This window comes from Mustela nigripes, chromosome 3 (genome assembly GCF_022355385.1).
Source record: "Mustela nigripes isolate SB6536 chromosome 3, MUSNIG.SB6536, whole genome shotgun sequence".
In the NCBI taxonomy this organism is placed as follows: domain Eukaryota; kingdom Metazoa; phylum Chordata; class Mammalia; order Carnivora; family Mustelidae; genus Mustela; species Mustela nigripes.
The window spans coordinates 69,386,593-69,404,515 of NC_081559.1; the positions used below are offsets into that span (position 1 = coordinate 69,386,593).

Consider the following 17,923-nt stretch of genomic DNA (forward strand, 5'->3'; position numbering starts at 1 on the left):
AAATCCACTAGTACTTCCAATTTCTACTAATTTTGACTTTGAAAACAAATGAGGATATACAAAGTCTTGTGCCCCCCCTTTCCTGCCACTCCCAAGTTGGAGAATTCCCACTTCATTATTGTATTCACACTATCATTATTATTACAAAGAAATTCCCAATATGAATCCAAAGAAACTCTTCATCAAGCAACTAAAAAAAATTTAGAAAGAAGAGAATGAGTTTTCTATAAATTGTCAGTTTGATAGAAAGAGAAATCCTAATATCAAAGGAGAATCTATATTGTCAAATACAGACGTTTGGGGGTAAAACATCAATAATTTCCATTTCTAAATACACTTCTTTTTTTTTTTTAAGATTTAATTTATTTATTTGACAGAGTAGGCATATATCACAAGTAGGCAGAGAGGCAGCAGAGAGAGAGGAGGAAGCAGACTACCCGCTGAGCAGAGAGCCCGATTTGAGACTCGATCCTAGGACTCTGGGATCATGACCTGAGCCGAAGGCAGAGGCTTTAACCCACTGAGCCACCCAGGTGCCCCTCTAAATACACTTATAAGTTTCATTTTACTTTACGTAGTTAATGGCATAGGTAGAAGTCTGCATCCATCATTTCTTGTTAAAATGCAAATGACAATGTTGGATTAATCAGAGTTCTCCCAATATTTTCTCCATAGTTATTAACAAAAGATATGTGAATCAACATATAACCTTTCTTCAGTGTTTAAAATTTACCCTTTCTGTAGTCTCCTAGCAGTTACTGAAGGTTTAAAAAATATCAGTATCTTAATAGAATGGCCTTGTCATTATCTGTCATTACAGATACAGATTTATTTCAAAACTAAATTTACCTTCTTTTGAAAGGCAGAATGATTAAATGTCTGTCCAATCCGAAGATGCCAAAGGAAATAAATCCCTACGGAAGAGGAAAGGTTACAGTTATGAATTCAACACTAGAATGTTAAGGACTGGGAAGTTACGGAAACCACCATATTTAGTGCTGAGGGAAGCAAACCCATAGTGATTACAGCAATAGTTTAAATGGAACACAAAAGACAGGCCCTCTATAAAGTTTAATGCCTGGAGGCAGGTATGACTTGGTGGCCTCTTTCTAGTCTCCATCTTACTAATTATGTTGGAGCACTGGTTTAAACCAGTCCTGAGCGACCACATCTGCATCCTAGCTTACTGAAGAAAAATGAAAACTTTTCAGAGCTTTATGTCTTTTTTTCCTCTTTTTAAAAAAAGAAAATAAATGATCTCCTATTGGGCTTAGGTATTTACTATTTCTCTATTAACACTTCAGAAATTACAGAATTATATAGTATTTGGTTCTAAGGAAGTAACTGAACTTTACGTGAAATGAAGTTGGCTAGGTGCTTACAGAAAGGCTTTGAAGACTTTGGGAGTGACGAAGCAAACTGGCACTGGAAGTCAGCCACAGATCTGGATAGTTGTGCCTGCTTGGGGAGGCAAGAGGCTGGGAACTGCCATTCGTCAGGCGCAGCGGGATAAGGATCTAAGTGCCGGTGCGTGGCAGGTGGGATGGAGAATGTAATACATTGCACAAAGGATCTACCTTTCTTTACCCCCAAACTGTAAACAACGAAAAAGTAATGATCTTACTAACACCTAGATGGGATGTGGTGGTGCTGGTGGTGTGGGGAGGGTCTCTCTCTCCCTCTCTCTCTCCTTTCAAACACCTGGGCCATTAGCTGAGGGGGCATCATTTCAAATGGAACATTCCTGGCATTAGCTTTTTTGTGAAGCCCTCTCAGTCCCAGTGTTGGGGTGACTCAGCCTGGAGTGGCTTTGCTGAATACAAAACGCTGAGTGAAACTATGAGTTTTCAACCTAGTATTTTATAGGTCTTGGGCACAAAATCAGATCTCACACAGAGTCACAAAGTGAGGTAGGCATCAAGTAGCCCGGAATACTTGAATCTATCTGTAATAAACTGAACAGGTCACTTATCTATCGGGACAGAGTCCTTTTGCTCCCACAATAATGGCTAAACAAACCAGAAATATTTCAAGAAATTAATGTTAGGATAAAATGTGCAGGAGTGTTTACTGATAGATGTTAACTGACTCAGTCGGTTATTAAAACCAGTGATTTCAAACACAGTATTTTTTTCAACCTGATACTTAGTCTGGGGACTAAGGTTCCCTAATTAAAAGGTAAGGGATTGAAAACAATCAACATTTTGAACTTTACACATAAAAGTATCTTCAATACAATACAATACAATAAACGAAATATCACTTATCCTTAAATATTATTTTAATAGTGACATAAAAACAATAACATCTATTACATTAGTTCTCCATGGAACTTTAGTTTCTAATTTGTAAACTGGGAATGATAATGTCTACTTTGTAGGTATTCTTTATGTTTAAGTAAGATGACTAATGTATAATGCTTAATAATGGTTGGCATATAGTAGTAGGTCCTCAAGGAACAGTAACTAACTATCCCTGGTCAAAATTTATTTACCCACCACAAGATTTTCTAAAAAAGATTTAAGTACCTATTGTCCAAGAAACATCGAAATATAAATGAAATGACATTCATCAATTTAAGTGACTAAACTAAAGGCTCAGGGAAGGTAACTCTTTTTCCCAAAGTGACTTATTAAGACAGTCACAAAGTTTAAAAAGAAACTGGAACATCTTGTCCCTGCTTAAATTATCATTCTTTATTTTAAAACCAAAGCAAAAAACGATTTGGTGTTTCTGATTGAAACACTCCGTGTGCATTCTGATGACTTGAACCAATATGGAGACCGGCAACAGCTGTCAGCTGCCACGCATACCAGCAGCTGGCAAACCAACTAAACCCTTTTGATTTAAAAGAAAACAACAACATCCGCACCACTACCCCCTAAACAGCCCATCCAGGAAAACAAAGCAAAACAAAAAAGCCCTCAAAGTTCTCAGGAAATAAATACCTGGCCAAAGTTAAATACAGCACAGAAAAACTGTAACTCAACATAGAGCCTTCCAGGTTCTTGGTTGAATAGCCACCACAAACAACTGGAAAGATTCTATAAAGGAAGGAGAAAATAGTATTTTAAAATGAAGCTGGCTGATCATTTCTCCCTATCCAGAACACAGTACAATAACTTTACTGCTTAATAATTAGGCAGAAAAAGACTAAAAGGAAAAACACTGAGAGAATATAGAGGCTTTGTCTTTTGAACAAGAGGTTTCAACCTCTCCTCTTGACAGATGTCATTCAAACAGCATCTAATTTGATCAGACTTGAAGCAAGAAGACATGCGCTATAATACAGAAGCTTACATAACACATCAGGTCTGCCGACTAGCCCAAGACAGGACTGATTTTAAAATTAATTCTACACAATGAAAACAATCACATGGCTAAGCAGCAGTTCTTGGCAGCATTTCTTATTTTTTGATTTTTTTTTTCTTAAATAGCAGTTAAAATGGTGCTGGTTGATCGCTTTCTATGTAACCAGCATCCCCATGTGAAAAGGTTTCTTCATACGTTATACGATCCACCTCCCATCTCTAGGCAAGTTACACTTGAACCATCTCAAAGAATTCTATAATAATAACTGATAATGCACAAAAGAGGACATAAAACATTCTAAAAACCCCCAGGAATCAGAGAAATGCATTGAAAAAATGCTGCATTTCACTTACAAAATGATAAAATTTAAAAATTTTTACATTCAGAGCTGGTGAGAGTACTTTGACAAATCTATACTACTCCTTGAGAAAACAATTTGAGAGAATGCATCCAAATATTTGTACTCTCTGGTCTAGATTTCCCAACTTTGAGAGTCTATCACACAGAAATATTACATGGAGATGTCTATTTAAGCATTTTGAAGAACTAGGAATAACCATCCCTAAGAAAGTAGTTGGGTAAATTATAATGTATCTCCTCTATGGTTTATTGAGGAGCCATTTCCAGTAACAGTTAGGAACGACTATGTAGCAATATGAAAATGGTTGACACAGGTGACAAAACAGGGTATAAATCTGTATGACAATTAGAACCAGGAAAGGTGTATTAAAAATAGAAGGCAGTAATCTTATAATTATCCATGGTATGAGGTGGTTGTGTTATTTTCATAATGAAAAATTCTGTTTAAAAGCTTATTTATCTGACAAATGTCTCCTGTGAAACCATGTCGGCATTTATCCACTGAGGTTGGTCTTGCAAGGAATATGTTAGAATAAGCAGCCCTATACACAGCATGGAGATACCTGATCTTACTGAATTACAGGTTCAGAGACTAAACCAAATAGGCTATTGGGGCATTTAGGCTACAGAGTGCTGTGAATTCTTCACCTCCCTTGCTCCCCGAAACAGCTCAAGGTTGGGATTCAAACTGGCCTGGTTGCCTCCCACCCCTCCCAGAAGCAGCAACTAAGTTTCCCCCAGATGCCTGAATAAAATCTTTGCCAAACATTTAAAGAAATGGCCCCCAAACAAAAATCAGAGGAAACATTTACAGCAAACAGGCCAATAATGAGAAGTAAACACAGCAACACGTGTCGAGTCAGTTGCTGATCTCCGCTCTGTAGATACTGCTCTTCTTCCTGGACTAACATGCAGCTCTGGGAGTTACAGCGACTCACACAATGATCATCTATAAGACAGTAAGTACAACAATTTGTAATCAGAGCTTTTTATTTGAATGCATTTTAAATTCATAATGACTTTCGAAGCAAACCAGCACATATGCACATTCAGCTCAGAATCAGTTCATTATTTTAGAAGGAATCTGAGGGAGGCTCTTTCATGTAGTCTCAGGAGAGTTCTACTTGTCAAGTGTTTGCATCTGGAAAAATACAAGGAGGATGCCACAGTCTCTCCTACACTAGCCAACAGTGTAACGTATATATATTTTAAGACCAGGTTTACTGTATCTACTTAGAGAATTTTTCTTTTCTTTTTTCTTAAAGATTTTATTTATCTGATAGAGCAGCAGCAACAGAGAGAGAGGGAGAGAAGCAGACTCTCCCTCTCCCTGAGCAGCGAGCCTGATGTGGGACTCGATCCCAGGCTCCTGGGATCATGACCTGAGCTGAAGGTAGATGCTCAACTGACTGAGCCACCCAGGTGTTCCCTTGACTTACAGAATTTTTCTATACCAAGAACACACAAGTACTTTTTATTAAAGTAGGATCAAACAAAGGCACAGTTTGGCAGCCCGCTTATGTGTTTGTTTCTTTGTTTTTTAGCTTAGCAATACTGGATGCTTCCCTCATGCCATCAGCTGTTATTATAGCCATTAGCTATATATTATAAACCTATCTATATCTATATTTTGATTTCTTTTTTTAAAGCTGAATTAATAGCTCGTAATTCATCGGTAACAAATTTACATATTGGTCATGGATATCCTAGTTTCGCTAAATGTAACACAAATGTACTATTCTCCCTTGCTTTTCATTAAAGAGTTTAAAACCTGCCTTAGAAAAGACCTTTAAGAAATCAGAACTGTTAAACACCATTCTGCTGACATGCAGAAGCAAGTCCAAATTATAGGTATGACCTTTCTCTGGCCTAAAGGGGAGGGGCCTTTCCCAAGAAACCTGTGCTCTCCTGCCTCAGCTCCAATATGGCCATGGCCTCAAAAGCAGGGGAAAATATTTTTTACAAAGTGGATGTCTAATTGAACATACAGTCTGATTTTTAAAAGTCAAAGATGAAACCACAATTTTACAGCTCTTAACCCTCAAGGCAATCATAAAAATTTGTATTTCCTAGAGCCTGTTTCCAGAAAAGGACATACACAGTCATGAAATATGGCCCAACATTTTGGCAAACAGCACAGGGAAGTGCACAATGTTGCTATGTGAAAAGAAGGCAGTCTGCCAAACTGTCTCTCTAGTATGAGCTTACTTTAATAATAATTACTTGTGTATATCTTGATGTAGAAAAATTCTATCTCAGTATATATAAGAAGCCTGGTCTTAAAATACTGAGTACAGATACTATAAAAATGGATAAAAATAAACTTTATTATCTTTCATTTACCTTTCTTACACACTGCAACATTGATTTTGCCTTTGTGCTGTGCCAGTGTTTTGGGGATGAGGAATTAATTATACTGCTAAACTCTAAAAATTCTCACTTGTTCATAGTTTGATTTCCTTCAACCTTTCTTTATTTCAGGCTTAAGGAACGATACTAAATTACATGAGTAGATGAAGTCCATACATGATGGCTTTCTTTCTGTATAACTTTTGCAAATAGGATCAGAAAATGTAAGACGCTCCTACATAAAAGAGTTCTCAGGAATCATCATTATTCATGAAGAAAATGACAGATAAGGGGAGCATAACGTAATTTTCAGAGACAAAAAAATGTTAAATTACACATTGAAGTCGTCGACAGACTTTATTATTAGGTGTATTGCGTAGGGAGAAAACATAAGGAGGAAAGCCTTGGGAATTATGAGGTAAAGTAAAGAAACATTAGTTTAAGCGAGTGGCATAAAAAAACTGAAAGACAGTTGAACTGAATGCCAAATGGGGTTTCCTAGCAGAAAGTCAGTGAAGGTTCAACGTCTGATACATTTTCATTTCCTTCTATAGAAGTGTGAGTTCCACTATTAAGATTCATTGCTAGCGGGCTGCCTGGGTGGCTCAATGGGTTAAGCCTCTGCTTTTGGCTCAGGTCATGATCCCAGGGTCCTGGGATTGAGCCCCACATCAGGCTCTCTGCTCAGCAGGGAGCATGCTTCCCCCTCTCTCTCTGCTGCCTCTCTGCCTACTTGTGATCTCTCTCTCTCTCTGTCAAATAAATAAATAAAATCTTTAAAAAAAAATGCCTTCGGCTCAGGTCATGATCTCAGGGTGCTGGGATTGAGTCCCGCATCAGGCTCTCTGCTCAGCGGGGAGCCTGCTTCCCTCTGTCTCTCTCTGCCTGCCTCTCCATCTACTTGTGATTTCTCTCTGTCAAATAAATAAATAAATAAAATCTTTAAAAAAAAAAAAAAAGATTCATTGCTAGCCAGCAGAGAGCAGGCAAATATAAAACCTGCTTGGCTCATAACAACCACTACTACTGCAACTCTGTTTAATGAGCATTTATTATGTATTCCACACACTCTGCTAAGTGATTTGTGTACATCGTTATTTATAATCCTCACATTTCTTATATAAAAGTGAAATGCCTTTGGCAACAATACAGTTGACATATGTTTTGTCATGAAGATGGCTTTGGGGCGTTTTCCTTCCTAACTTAATTATAAATAAGCATAATCAATGAAAGTGCACTGCAATTTCACCTAAGTGTGTTCAGTTGTTTTCAATAATTTGAAATCCATTGTGCATGCATGGGGATGGTCCAAGATGGTGGCAGAGGAAGACCCTGAACTCATCTCCCACAGACACACTAGATCTACCACTCTCTATGGAATAACTCTCTCTGAAAAGAACTGAAGACTAGCTGAACTGCTTCTTCCACAACAAGGGGAAAATGGCCACACTGAGCCAGGCAGGAAAGGCAGAAATGCAGTCTTACAAAAAGCGCACCAAGGGCGCAGCAACTCACAATAGGGAAGTATTCACAGGTTTAGAACTCTCCAGCTCAGGCACCACAACTCTTGGGACCTGCACCAGACAGATGAGGCCCCAAACATGGGGCTTATGTCCAGGGGGCCTAAGGGTTATAGAGATCTGAGATACTCCTTTTGAGGGGCTCAAGCATGGACTCACCCATCTGGGCAAGCAGCACAAAGGCAGCAGTTTGAGAGGTGACTGGATTATATGTGAAGGAGATTCAACTGCTAATCTTAAAGATTCATGGGAATTTTCCTTGTGGATGGAACTGCTGGAGAGTGCCAATTTTCGCACTATTCCTCTACCTTGCTAGGAAGGCAGGTGTGGGCATACATAACATGGCTAAAACCAAGGCACGTCCCTCCCAGAACGCTCTTCTACAGCTCTGCTAAAATTGCAGGTGTGCCCCACCCAGGGTGCTCTTCCCTGGCACAGGCATGTCCCGCACCCAACACTCTCCCACCGCCTTGCTAAAACTGGCAAGTAAACTCAGTCCACACAGAGGCTACTCAACTGACTGGCTCTGGTGGCTGGAGAGGCCTGTACATCCGGGATCCATGGGTAACTACTGGAAAGATCGTGCTGAACAGGATACTATATCCTGGACAATACACAGACAGCAAACTGAAATACAGCCCCAGACTGCGTATGGAAAAGACCCATTTGATTGTCCAGAAGCTTTCACCTGAAGGATGAACTTCAGGTTAAAGCCACACATCTGAAGGCTGCAGAAGCACTCTCAGAGGACATAGGCAGGGACACACCACCTGTGCACACCTCTCCCCGGAACTTGGCCTTGCCACAGCTCACTGTTATCTCCCAGAAAGGATCTTTTATACTTGACTGAAGCCCTGATTTTTGGTAACTATCACCCAGGGGATAGCAGATCTCCTGGTCTAGAGGTCAGCAGTGTCTAGGATTGTGGTCCCATGGGATTGTATATATTTGCATACTTTAACAGCTGCTGCTGAGGACCTGGCTTCCAATCTGCCTGGATCTAGGTCCCTCCCTTTGCACGGGTCCAAAGCACACCCTCACCAACTGCAACTATCAAGAATAAATCAGGCTGATAATCGCAAAGGGTCTAGCGACAACCAAGAACTAAGGCAAGGTTGAAACAGATGCTGATTATCAGAGGGGAAGGGGGTTAGGACAGGGAGAAAAGAGTGAAGGGGTGGTAATAAGACTTATTGTGGTGATCACTGTGTAATGTATACAAATTTTGAACTACTGTGTTGTATACCTTATACTAATATAATGTTACATACCAACTTTAGCTTAAGTAAACAAATAGCCTGAAATTCAGACCACAAATGTAATTCAGTCTTTTACTTTGTATGTCAAAGGTTATTAGTTTCAAAGATTTTTCTTATTTTATAAGAAAGGGTATATTGAAAGTATATAGATTTCCCCAAAGGAAATGAGTGGGGGAAAAGTCTCAGCTGTTAAAATAAGAAAAAAGTCCAAAAAAAATTTAAAAAAAAAAAAAAAAAGGGAAATGGTGCATGTGGCAAACTTCTTGGAATCATTACATGGGTTAAATTTATTGGAAAAATGTATATATAATACCACCAATTACTATATTATATTATACTTTATATATATTATAAGAACTTTATTATTTTTTATTATTATTTGTTCAAGTAGGCTCCATGCCTACTGTGGAGTCCAATGTGGGGTCTGAACTCACAACCCTGAGACCAAGACCCAGCTGAGATCAAGCAGCAGTTGGATACTTAACCAACTGGGTCACCCAGGTTCCCCAAACTTTATTTTTTTAAATGAGTACTCTATCCATGCACAATTACTTCCCTATCAGCACTTCTGCTCATCTTATTTGGGATTACATAAGCAGTATAGCATCTATGAAATCCTAAGCTGAAATCTTTTAAGGTATAAGGAGAGGACTCTTCTGTTCCTTAGGCCCATGCTCAAACCTTAGGCACTTACTTTTTTCAAATGAAGGAGTCACAAGCCCACTGGTGCTTGTGTTTGCTACTGGCTCAACAGATGGGCAGAGCGATCCACCATTTCCCACGGAGCAGGAGCAGCAACCTAGGTAGATAAAATAGCACAGGAGAATAAGGCCCAACCACAACAGAAATGGGTAACTTCCAGAGATGCCAAACCAAACCAAACCAAACCAGACAACCCACCCATTCATACACACACACATATTTCCCATGCAGCCACAATGGAAACGTGTTCACATGGTGTCTATCAAGAAGAATTTACATGTGCTTATTTGGAGGTTAACATTTAAAGAACGGCAGGCAAAGGACTGGCTCCTTTACATATTGTCTCCTCATTGCATGACAAGGAAGAGTGTTTCTATCCAGCTGTTTTTATTAGTTACCACTGTGCTTTGACAACTAAGAATTTGAACACTTTCTTCAACTACAGCTTTTACTTCATCACTCCTTAAAAACATGCCCTAGTGCTCTATTGTTTACTGTAGTTAATTGAAACTCCTTGGCCTGAATTTGAAAGCTCCTGAGGACTTGGCCCCTTTTTCTCCATCAAATCCCCCCCCCCATCTAACAAGGCCTTTTCCTTCTTCCCGGGCAATTTTTTTTTTTTTTTTTTTTTAAGATTTTATTTATCTATTTGACAGACAGAGATCACAAGTAGGCAGAGAGTCAGGCAGAGAGAGAGGAGGAAGCAGGCTCCTTGCTGAACAGAGAGCCCCATGTGGAGCTCGATCCCAGGACCCTGAGATCATGACCTGAGCTGAAGGCAGAGGCTTTAGCCCACTGAGCCACCCAGGTGCTCCTATTCCCAGACAATTCTTTCGTGTCCTCCATGAACCCCATGCCTGTTCAGGTCTGCAGACTAGTTAGGCACGCATGCAATTCCCACTCTCGTTAATTCTTTGAAATCTTCTCCTCTTTTATGTTCAGCTCAAGACTTGCTTCTTTCAAGAACGTGTTTCCTACTAGTCTAGAAAATGCAGTCAAAACAATCTTATTCCTTTGTCTTCTCAGACATACACTGCTGAAAATCCCTTGCTGCTTTACAGGCTGATTGGTTTATGGAAGATGCCTTGAGACATCTGCTTTATAGAGCTATAGCTTCTCCACATAGTCTGAGAACGCATGCAGTAGCCTTTAGTTACTGAAAATTTTATTCATTTACTTGACAGAGAGAGAGACAGCAAGAGAAGGAATACAAGCAGGGGGAGCAGGAGAGGGAGAAGCAGATGTCCTGCTGAGCAGGGCACCTGACCTTAGGACCCTGGGATCATGACCTGAGTGGAAGGCAGATGCTTATCTGACTGAGCCACCCAGGCACCTCATGCGGTGTCCTTTAAACACAGATATAAGACATGACACTCCTTGACATGGATTCTTTTTTTTTTCTAATGTGAATTCTAATAGAATAACAACTTCAGTGACAAAGTATATTAAAATTTAATACGCTAGAAAAAGGAATAATGCCTAGGCTGAAATTTTCATTGATAAGATGATTTAATTCTTCAACAGTGTTCTTAACAGAAAAGATTTCAAAGTATAAAAACCACCATCTATAATAAGCTATTAGAAGTGTCTTTCTATATTTAAGATAATGATGCCATCTCAAGGTTAAAATAGAACCACAGAATAATAGAAAAGAAAATACAGAGATCGTCTGGCCCAGCCATCCTATCTTCAGAAGTTTGAAGGCTTAAGTCAGCTAAGATGAAATTGTTCAGAAAACAGACATAAAGCCAGCCCAGTTCAATGACATACATACAGGGCATGCACAGAGCCTGACATGGGAATTGATCTCATGACCCTGAGATCAAGAAAGTTCCCTGAAGCAAAACACTTAGGATACAGGCTATACAGGCACGTAAGAGTATCTTTTTATATTGGCATCATACCTGTTTCTGGGACAGAACTTGTAAAAGGTTCTGGTTCGTTTGCTGGCCCTGGGCTCTCCTCAAAGGCAGCATTCCCAGGCTCTGCTGCTTTGTGGTTCTGAGACTGGTCGAACCCTTCATAGCGTCCTGCTTGGGTGGTGCGGTTCATACACATGAGTGATATGCCAGCTATCACAATGCTGCAGAACAGGGTGACTGCTGTGATGACCATCTGCCAGTAATGCAAAGAGACATTAGGCCACTTTGCACAATCCCAGCTTGATCACCTTAGTAGCACAACTTAAGGCAATTTTTGTTTGGTGGGAAAGGCAATCTCTCCACAACTAAAAATGCTCTGGAACAGTGGTTCTCAAAAAGGAGTAAGAATATGAAAGGGAGCAAGTTATTTGAAGAGAAATTAGGATTAAATTAAGAGAAAATAAGATCTCTAGTGGCTTCTTTCACTCTCCATCAATATCACTGGTTTCCTCTGTAAGCAAGCTAAGTGACTGCTTACAGACCTTTTTTATTCAGTTTTTGCTTGCTTTAATATGTCATTCAAGCATACTTCAATGGGAGACACTGTTATGGTAATAATACTAAACATAAATAATTCTGACTAATACTAATTGCATACTAACATATGCCAGCACTGGTCAAAGTCTTTAATACATGTAATCTTGTTTATTCCCACAGCAACCCAATAAAATTCAAAATTATGAAACAAGAAAGAGGATAAGAAATCAAAATCTCTTGAAGGTTTTTTTTTTTTTTTTTTTAAAAGAAAAACATACATCCTTGAGGCTAGCCCTAGAGAATTTTGATCAGCAGGTGCACTATGGCTTCTCAAAAAAACATTTTTCCCCAGGTACTTATTGTTCTGAAATTTATACTTATAAAAGGATTGAAAGTCAAGAACATGGCTTTTATTACTACTGCTGACTTACTAAATAGCTTTAAATTAATCACTCTTTCCTCCAGTGGAGAAAACACAATTCATAAGTGGGTTTAAGATGACCCAATAAGTTTCAAGCATTTGGAAATCATCAGCTAAAAATGGATGTAGACCTATAAAATCTTCACCACAGTTCAAAGTGTGACTTAACAAAATGATATAGGATCACTAGTGGGATATACAATAAATTGGAATAGATTTTCAAAATAACTTTAATGTAAGTATAGCAAAACACAGGAACAAGGGAAAAAGAGATGTTCACAAGAAAAGAACTGTCAATAACCTCTTCTTACCTGCTCCTTTCCATAGAAGAAGGCTGAGTCAATGCTATCTCCATTATGTTTTCCAGTTATCAGAAGAACACCAACAAGGAGAGCAGGAATTCTGGAATAAGGTTTAGAGAGAGAATGAGACAATGAATAGTAACTGTGTATAGGGAAACATATAGGCAAACAGAAAACTATCCACTTACCCCCAGCCAGATATTATGATGATTCCAACAGGAATTTGTACACTCTCTCTCTTTTTCAAAAGAAACAAAGAAACTGCCAGAAGGCCTAAGAACAAGAAACAGAAATTGAAAGATAGACGGTTACTCTTGATGTTGATCAGACCTCATAGAACTTTAACCAAGCTTATTTCGATGGTAGTCAGGGGTTTAGACCCTAAAATTTACTCTTTCTAAATAAATACTGGCCTCAATATTTTGAAGCATGTTTGTCTCATAATCATTCATGTTTTCCTTCCTGTATTATTTCTTTACTCAAATCTTCTTGTTTTATATGAGAAAGTTTTCAAAAGCTCAAATCAGTTTATTCTTTTGACTGGTGTTGAAATCTATGTATTTGTTTAAAAAATTTTAACTGGATACAAAGCAAGTCTAAAAATAAAACACCCTCACTCTGCCAGTGCTAAGAAAGTACAGGCAATTCTTACCCTGGTTTAGTTTTTGGAAAATGCCCCAAGTCTAAATGATAAAACTTAATACAAATATAATGTGAACTTAATACAAAAACAAATGTTTTAAAACTCTTGAGCGTTCCTTTCATCTTAAATCCAATTATTTATACAAGTAACATCATTTTCCATAAATCCTATGTAGTAGTAGACTCTTAGAGCTTCAGAGTTGGAAGGAATCATTGTTTGAAATGAACACCTTCATTTTATAGATATGGACACAAGGGTTTGCCCAAGCCACATAGCCAGCAGAGGGCAGAGCAGGACTACAAACTCTATCAGTGTTTCTAATAATCGTCCATGGACCCCTAGGGTTCTTAAGACATATTCTGCAGGATTTAGACATTTCTGTGAGAAATTTTAAGTCTCTTTGGTATATTTTCAATGATAATCATCTAAGATGCCCGTCTTATAACCATAGCACTGTCTCATAATCTCAGAGCCAGCATCTGGTTAAACGGTAAGTTTGAGCCAAGTGAAGGCCAACTATCACAACCCAAGATCCCAGCGAAGGTTCTATGGTAGTCTGAAGAGAGAAACGCAGTGAGATGAACCAGGTCATAAGCCCACACATGAAAGTAAAGGCAAACCACGCTTAAAAAAAAATAAAATAAAAAAAAAAATCCTAACCAGAGGATTGAGTTCCATTTTATATTTCAAGTTGTGATTCAGATTAGCAAAACAAGATCCTTTGTCCTGTCATGAATGTTGCCAATTAGAATTACTGAGTTTGTAACTGGGACTCTTACCTGTGAATCTGCTTCAGTTTTAAAGTTGTTTATTAGCTGTATATAAGGAATTCATACCCAGACCCAAGACCGTACAGATTAAGTAACACTGTGCTAGAATAATACAAATGAACACTGAGGCTCTTGCAAATTGTTTTTTTTTACAGAGAACCTGCAAGTTCAGGAGGTACTTTAATGTCACTGCTCCTTCCTAAATACATTTGTGCCTTCTATAGTTCTAGGTTTTCAACAAGGTACCCAACAGTGTTCTATTATAGCAGTGAGAGCATTCTTCAAAGTCCCAAAGGTCATCATTCTTGCCTTATGCAAAGGCTGGTCTACAAATAGGCCCAGGCTGGTCCTGGATCTCTCCCAGGTTGCTGACAGAAGTTTAGAGTTCCTACCTGAATAGGTTAAACATTTTGGGCCTCACTGAACTCATTTGAAAAACAAAGGACTTACACTATACCGCTGTTTCCAAAGCATAAGAGACTATACGAAATTTTTGGACTAGTTTTGTGTTTAACACGCTAGTGAAAAACTAGCACAGGAAACCTGGGATTTTATTACTATAAGGTTCAATTTATTTAAGTTAAAAAAGTGAGTAAATTTTTAGGGAAAATTTTTTAAAAAAGGACAAGTGGCATGCAGATACAGCAAAAATTGTGAAGATGGCAGGCAAATGGGTGAAACTGAAAATGGCTGAACAGGATGATTTAAAACGACACTTCAGGTCTAAAATCCTGTTCTAGCCTAATAATCTCACAGTTGAAGAGCACCTTCACTGGGATCCAGGAATCCAGAACAACGTCTCTAGATAGATTTTGACATGTATGCTTAAAAAGGTTTTGTTTTTTTTTTTTTTTTTTTTTTTTTAAAGACTTTATTTATTTGACAGAGAGAGACCACAAGTAGGCAGAGAGGGAGGGAAGCAGGCTCCCGCTGAGCAGAGAGCCTGATGCGGGGCTTGATCCCAGGTCCCTGAGATCATGACCTGAGCCGAAGGCAGAGGTCTAACCCACTGAGCCACCCAGGCATCCCTGCTTAAAAAGGTTTTAAAGACACTTGGTGATTTCTGATACAATGATCTATTTGCTGCTCTCCTATTCACATGGTAAACTTAGCCTTAAGAAATGTAAGTATTAGAGATCAAGTTGCCCAACTGTATTTGGGAATAAAAGTCTTTAGGCTCTTTTACTTGACATCTCCTGAAAACTCTTACATTACACAAGATAAGTCACCAGCTAGATCCCAAGACCTGGCCTTTATTGCTTATCTGCTTGTACAAACACACATATGCCCCATGTTTTTCCTTGAGTTCTTCTTTCCAGCTTAACTCAGGCAAAAGAACCCATAGGCATAACATCACGTGATGCAAACCGAACTGAGCCCTCAAGCAACAGATGGTGGAGGCCACCCAGGCCGGGTTGAGCAAAACTCCCGCCTTGCACCTGTGCAGGTGGACCACAAGGGACCTCTGGGATGACCAACAATTACCTTTAACCTCCTTCTAGCAATAAAACCCTCCATGGAAGGAGGAGCACAAGCCTCATTTACATAGCATACGATACAGTGCACCTCTCCTTAGGGTGCACGTGTGACCTGATACTCACCTTGACACATATGATGACAAGACTGCTCTCCCTGAATATTCACCCTAACCCTAGACAAAAGGAACCCAGTCACCCTTGCTCAGGGAGCCATAGCTTTGGAAGTTATTCCCCACAATCTCCTCATTTGCTGCAAATAGTTTCCTTTGTGTAACAACTCACCTGGTTTAGCTTCAACATGGGGAGTCGCCAAGGAGCGAGCTCATGGTGGTTTGGTTACAGCTGTTTGCTTTTCAAAACCACACATCTTCTTCTGTTTGCACTGAAGTTTTCATTCCAGAACTCCTCACCACATTGTTGCTTCACTTCAAAAGGCTATTGACTTAGATGAGCCCTGCTTTTGATCTCGAAGGCATGAAATCAAAGGCTTGTCCCTCGAAGCCACTTCCTGACACCTGCCTCCTCACAGTGGCTCCAACCAGCCCTACCATGTTACAATTTCCTTTTCTGTGCCATTGTATCAGTTCACATTTGTGGTATGGATACAAAACAGCCACCCAGAATGTTTTGCAAGCATACCAGAATGTAGGCATCCAAGGTCAACACTATACTTCAAAATGGCAATATGCTAAAGTGTTTGACTATTTTTTTTGGAGCCAGCTGAAATGAGAAATAGTCTCTCTTACTATGTACTTTTGTATTTCCATACCCTTTTATTCCTTACTTTTCTTGTTCTTCTATAGCCACTTTCCCTGCTGTTTAATAATATAGTTCTTGTTGGCTGCCTACCACATACCAGGCATAAATACCCATATTTCATTTAGTTTTCAAATAACTCTATAAGGTGAAAAAACCCAAAGTCACAGATGGGGAAACTGAGATTGCAAAATTAAGCTATCTGCTGAAGGCAGGGCCAGATTTTTCACTCAGTTTGGTTGGACTCTGATAGTGAGCTCTGGGATATACCTCATGGGCCTCACACTTCCCTGACATTCTCTTCCTCCTTTCTCCACTTGCCTCTAATACCTGATCTCTTGCTGCTTCCAAAAGGGAGCTCTGCTGACCATGGCCAAGAGCCAAAGATCCAGAGGAGAAAGACCATGTGACTGGAAACCCCCAGCATCCAAAGTTGAAATGAGGTCCTATTTCTCTATACCATGGAAACGGAACTTGGCTTCACACATTGCCTATGCCAGTGAGCGCAATGGCCTGAGACAATGCATTAGTCCTGAATTACTAGATAGACTTCAAATAGCTTCTCCTGATGGAAGACCTAAATTTCCATTCACGATCCATCTTACCTGTCCATAGGTAGGTGCTATACAGGGAGCTGTACAATAAAACAAACACCAGAATCTGTCCAACAAAATTTTTTTCTTTAACGAAATTCCATATCATCATTCCAGCACAGACAATAGACTGCAGAAAAAATTATGAACAAAGTCAGTCATAGTCATGTGAGTCAGACAAATGTTTTATTCACAGCAAATTCATTATAATTATTCATTTTAAAGCACTGCTGAATAATTAGCTAGTTATACTAAAACTTCAAGTTTTATGATAAAAACCCTTCTTATGGTCTTTAACAGTGTACATAATCAATTGAAACAAACATTCTAAATACTAACCTTATATTTAGTAATCGTTTCCATAAAATAATAAAAAATAAAGTAATCGTTTACATAAAAAATGTTAAACGTCTTTGCATTATAATTTGAGTCATGCAAACACTTGACTAGAAGAATAAGATAGTGAGAGAGTTCAATTTTTAATGATTATTTCTATTCAAAGTGCAAAATTATCACCAAATGCCATTATTAGCCTCAACTTTATAAGTTCAAGACATATTGTGGTGTATAATATAATTTAGGGATAAATTAATTGTGATCAAGTTGTAATTAATTGCAATTGGTAAAAAGTACTTTCGACGTCATAACTGGAAAAACCCAACCAGATAATTTTCTTCTTTATAGTAGAATAATCAGTGAAAAAAGCATAGTTCTAAGTATCTGCCTACTAACCTGTGCGATGAGTAAATTAGTTGTAAGCATATGTGGAAGCTGTTTGTATTTCTTACTCAAAAGAAGAATAGCCAGAGACCAGATCTTAAAGACAAAAGGTTCAAAGTTATTCAGGTTTCTTAACGTTTGGACTACTTATCAAATAACTCACTGATTGGCTTCTTTAGAGCACTCTCTTTATCCTGGTTCAGAAAGAAATTCCAATATTTTATTTACTTTAATCTGCCTAGTTCCCCAAAGAATATTAAGGCAAATTACCATACCCAAAGTAAAAAAAAATTTTTAAGATTTTATTTATTTATTTGACAGAGAGAGAGATCACAAGTA

General features: G+C 38.7%; 1 protein-coding gene across 4 annotated transcripts in view; it reads right to left on the reverse strand.

Moving 5' to 3' along the window:
* The window catches only part of GPR155 (G protein-coupled receptor 155), a 42,476-nt gene that overhangs the window by 5,351 nt on the left and 19,202 nt on the right, over positions 1-17,923 (reverse strand). For all 4 annotated transcript variants that reach the window (XM_059394192.1, XM_059394191.1, XM_059394194.1 and 1 more), the window contains exons 6-14: positions 17,597-17,680; positions 16,877-16,994; positions 12,813-12,897; positions 12,634-12,724; positions 11,407-11,617; positions 9,495-9,599; positions 4,485-4,621; positions 2,949-3,044; positions 850-914 (exon numbers count right to left, since the gene is read on the reverse strand). In XM_059394192.1, the coding sequence (XP_059250175.1) occupies positions 850-914; positions 2,949-3,044; positions 4,485-4,621; positions 9,495-9,599; positions 11,407-11,617; positions 12,634-12,724; positions 12,813-12,897; positions 16,877-16,994; positions 17,597-17,680 (992 nt within the window). The remainder of the gene's footprint in view (positions 1-849; positions 915-2,948; positions 3,045-4,484; positions 4,622-9,494; positions 9,600-11,406; positions 11,618-12,633; positions 12,725-12,812; positions 12,898-16,876; positions 16,995-17,596; positions 17,681-17,923) is intronic.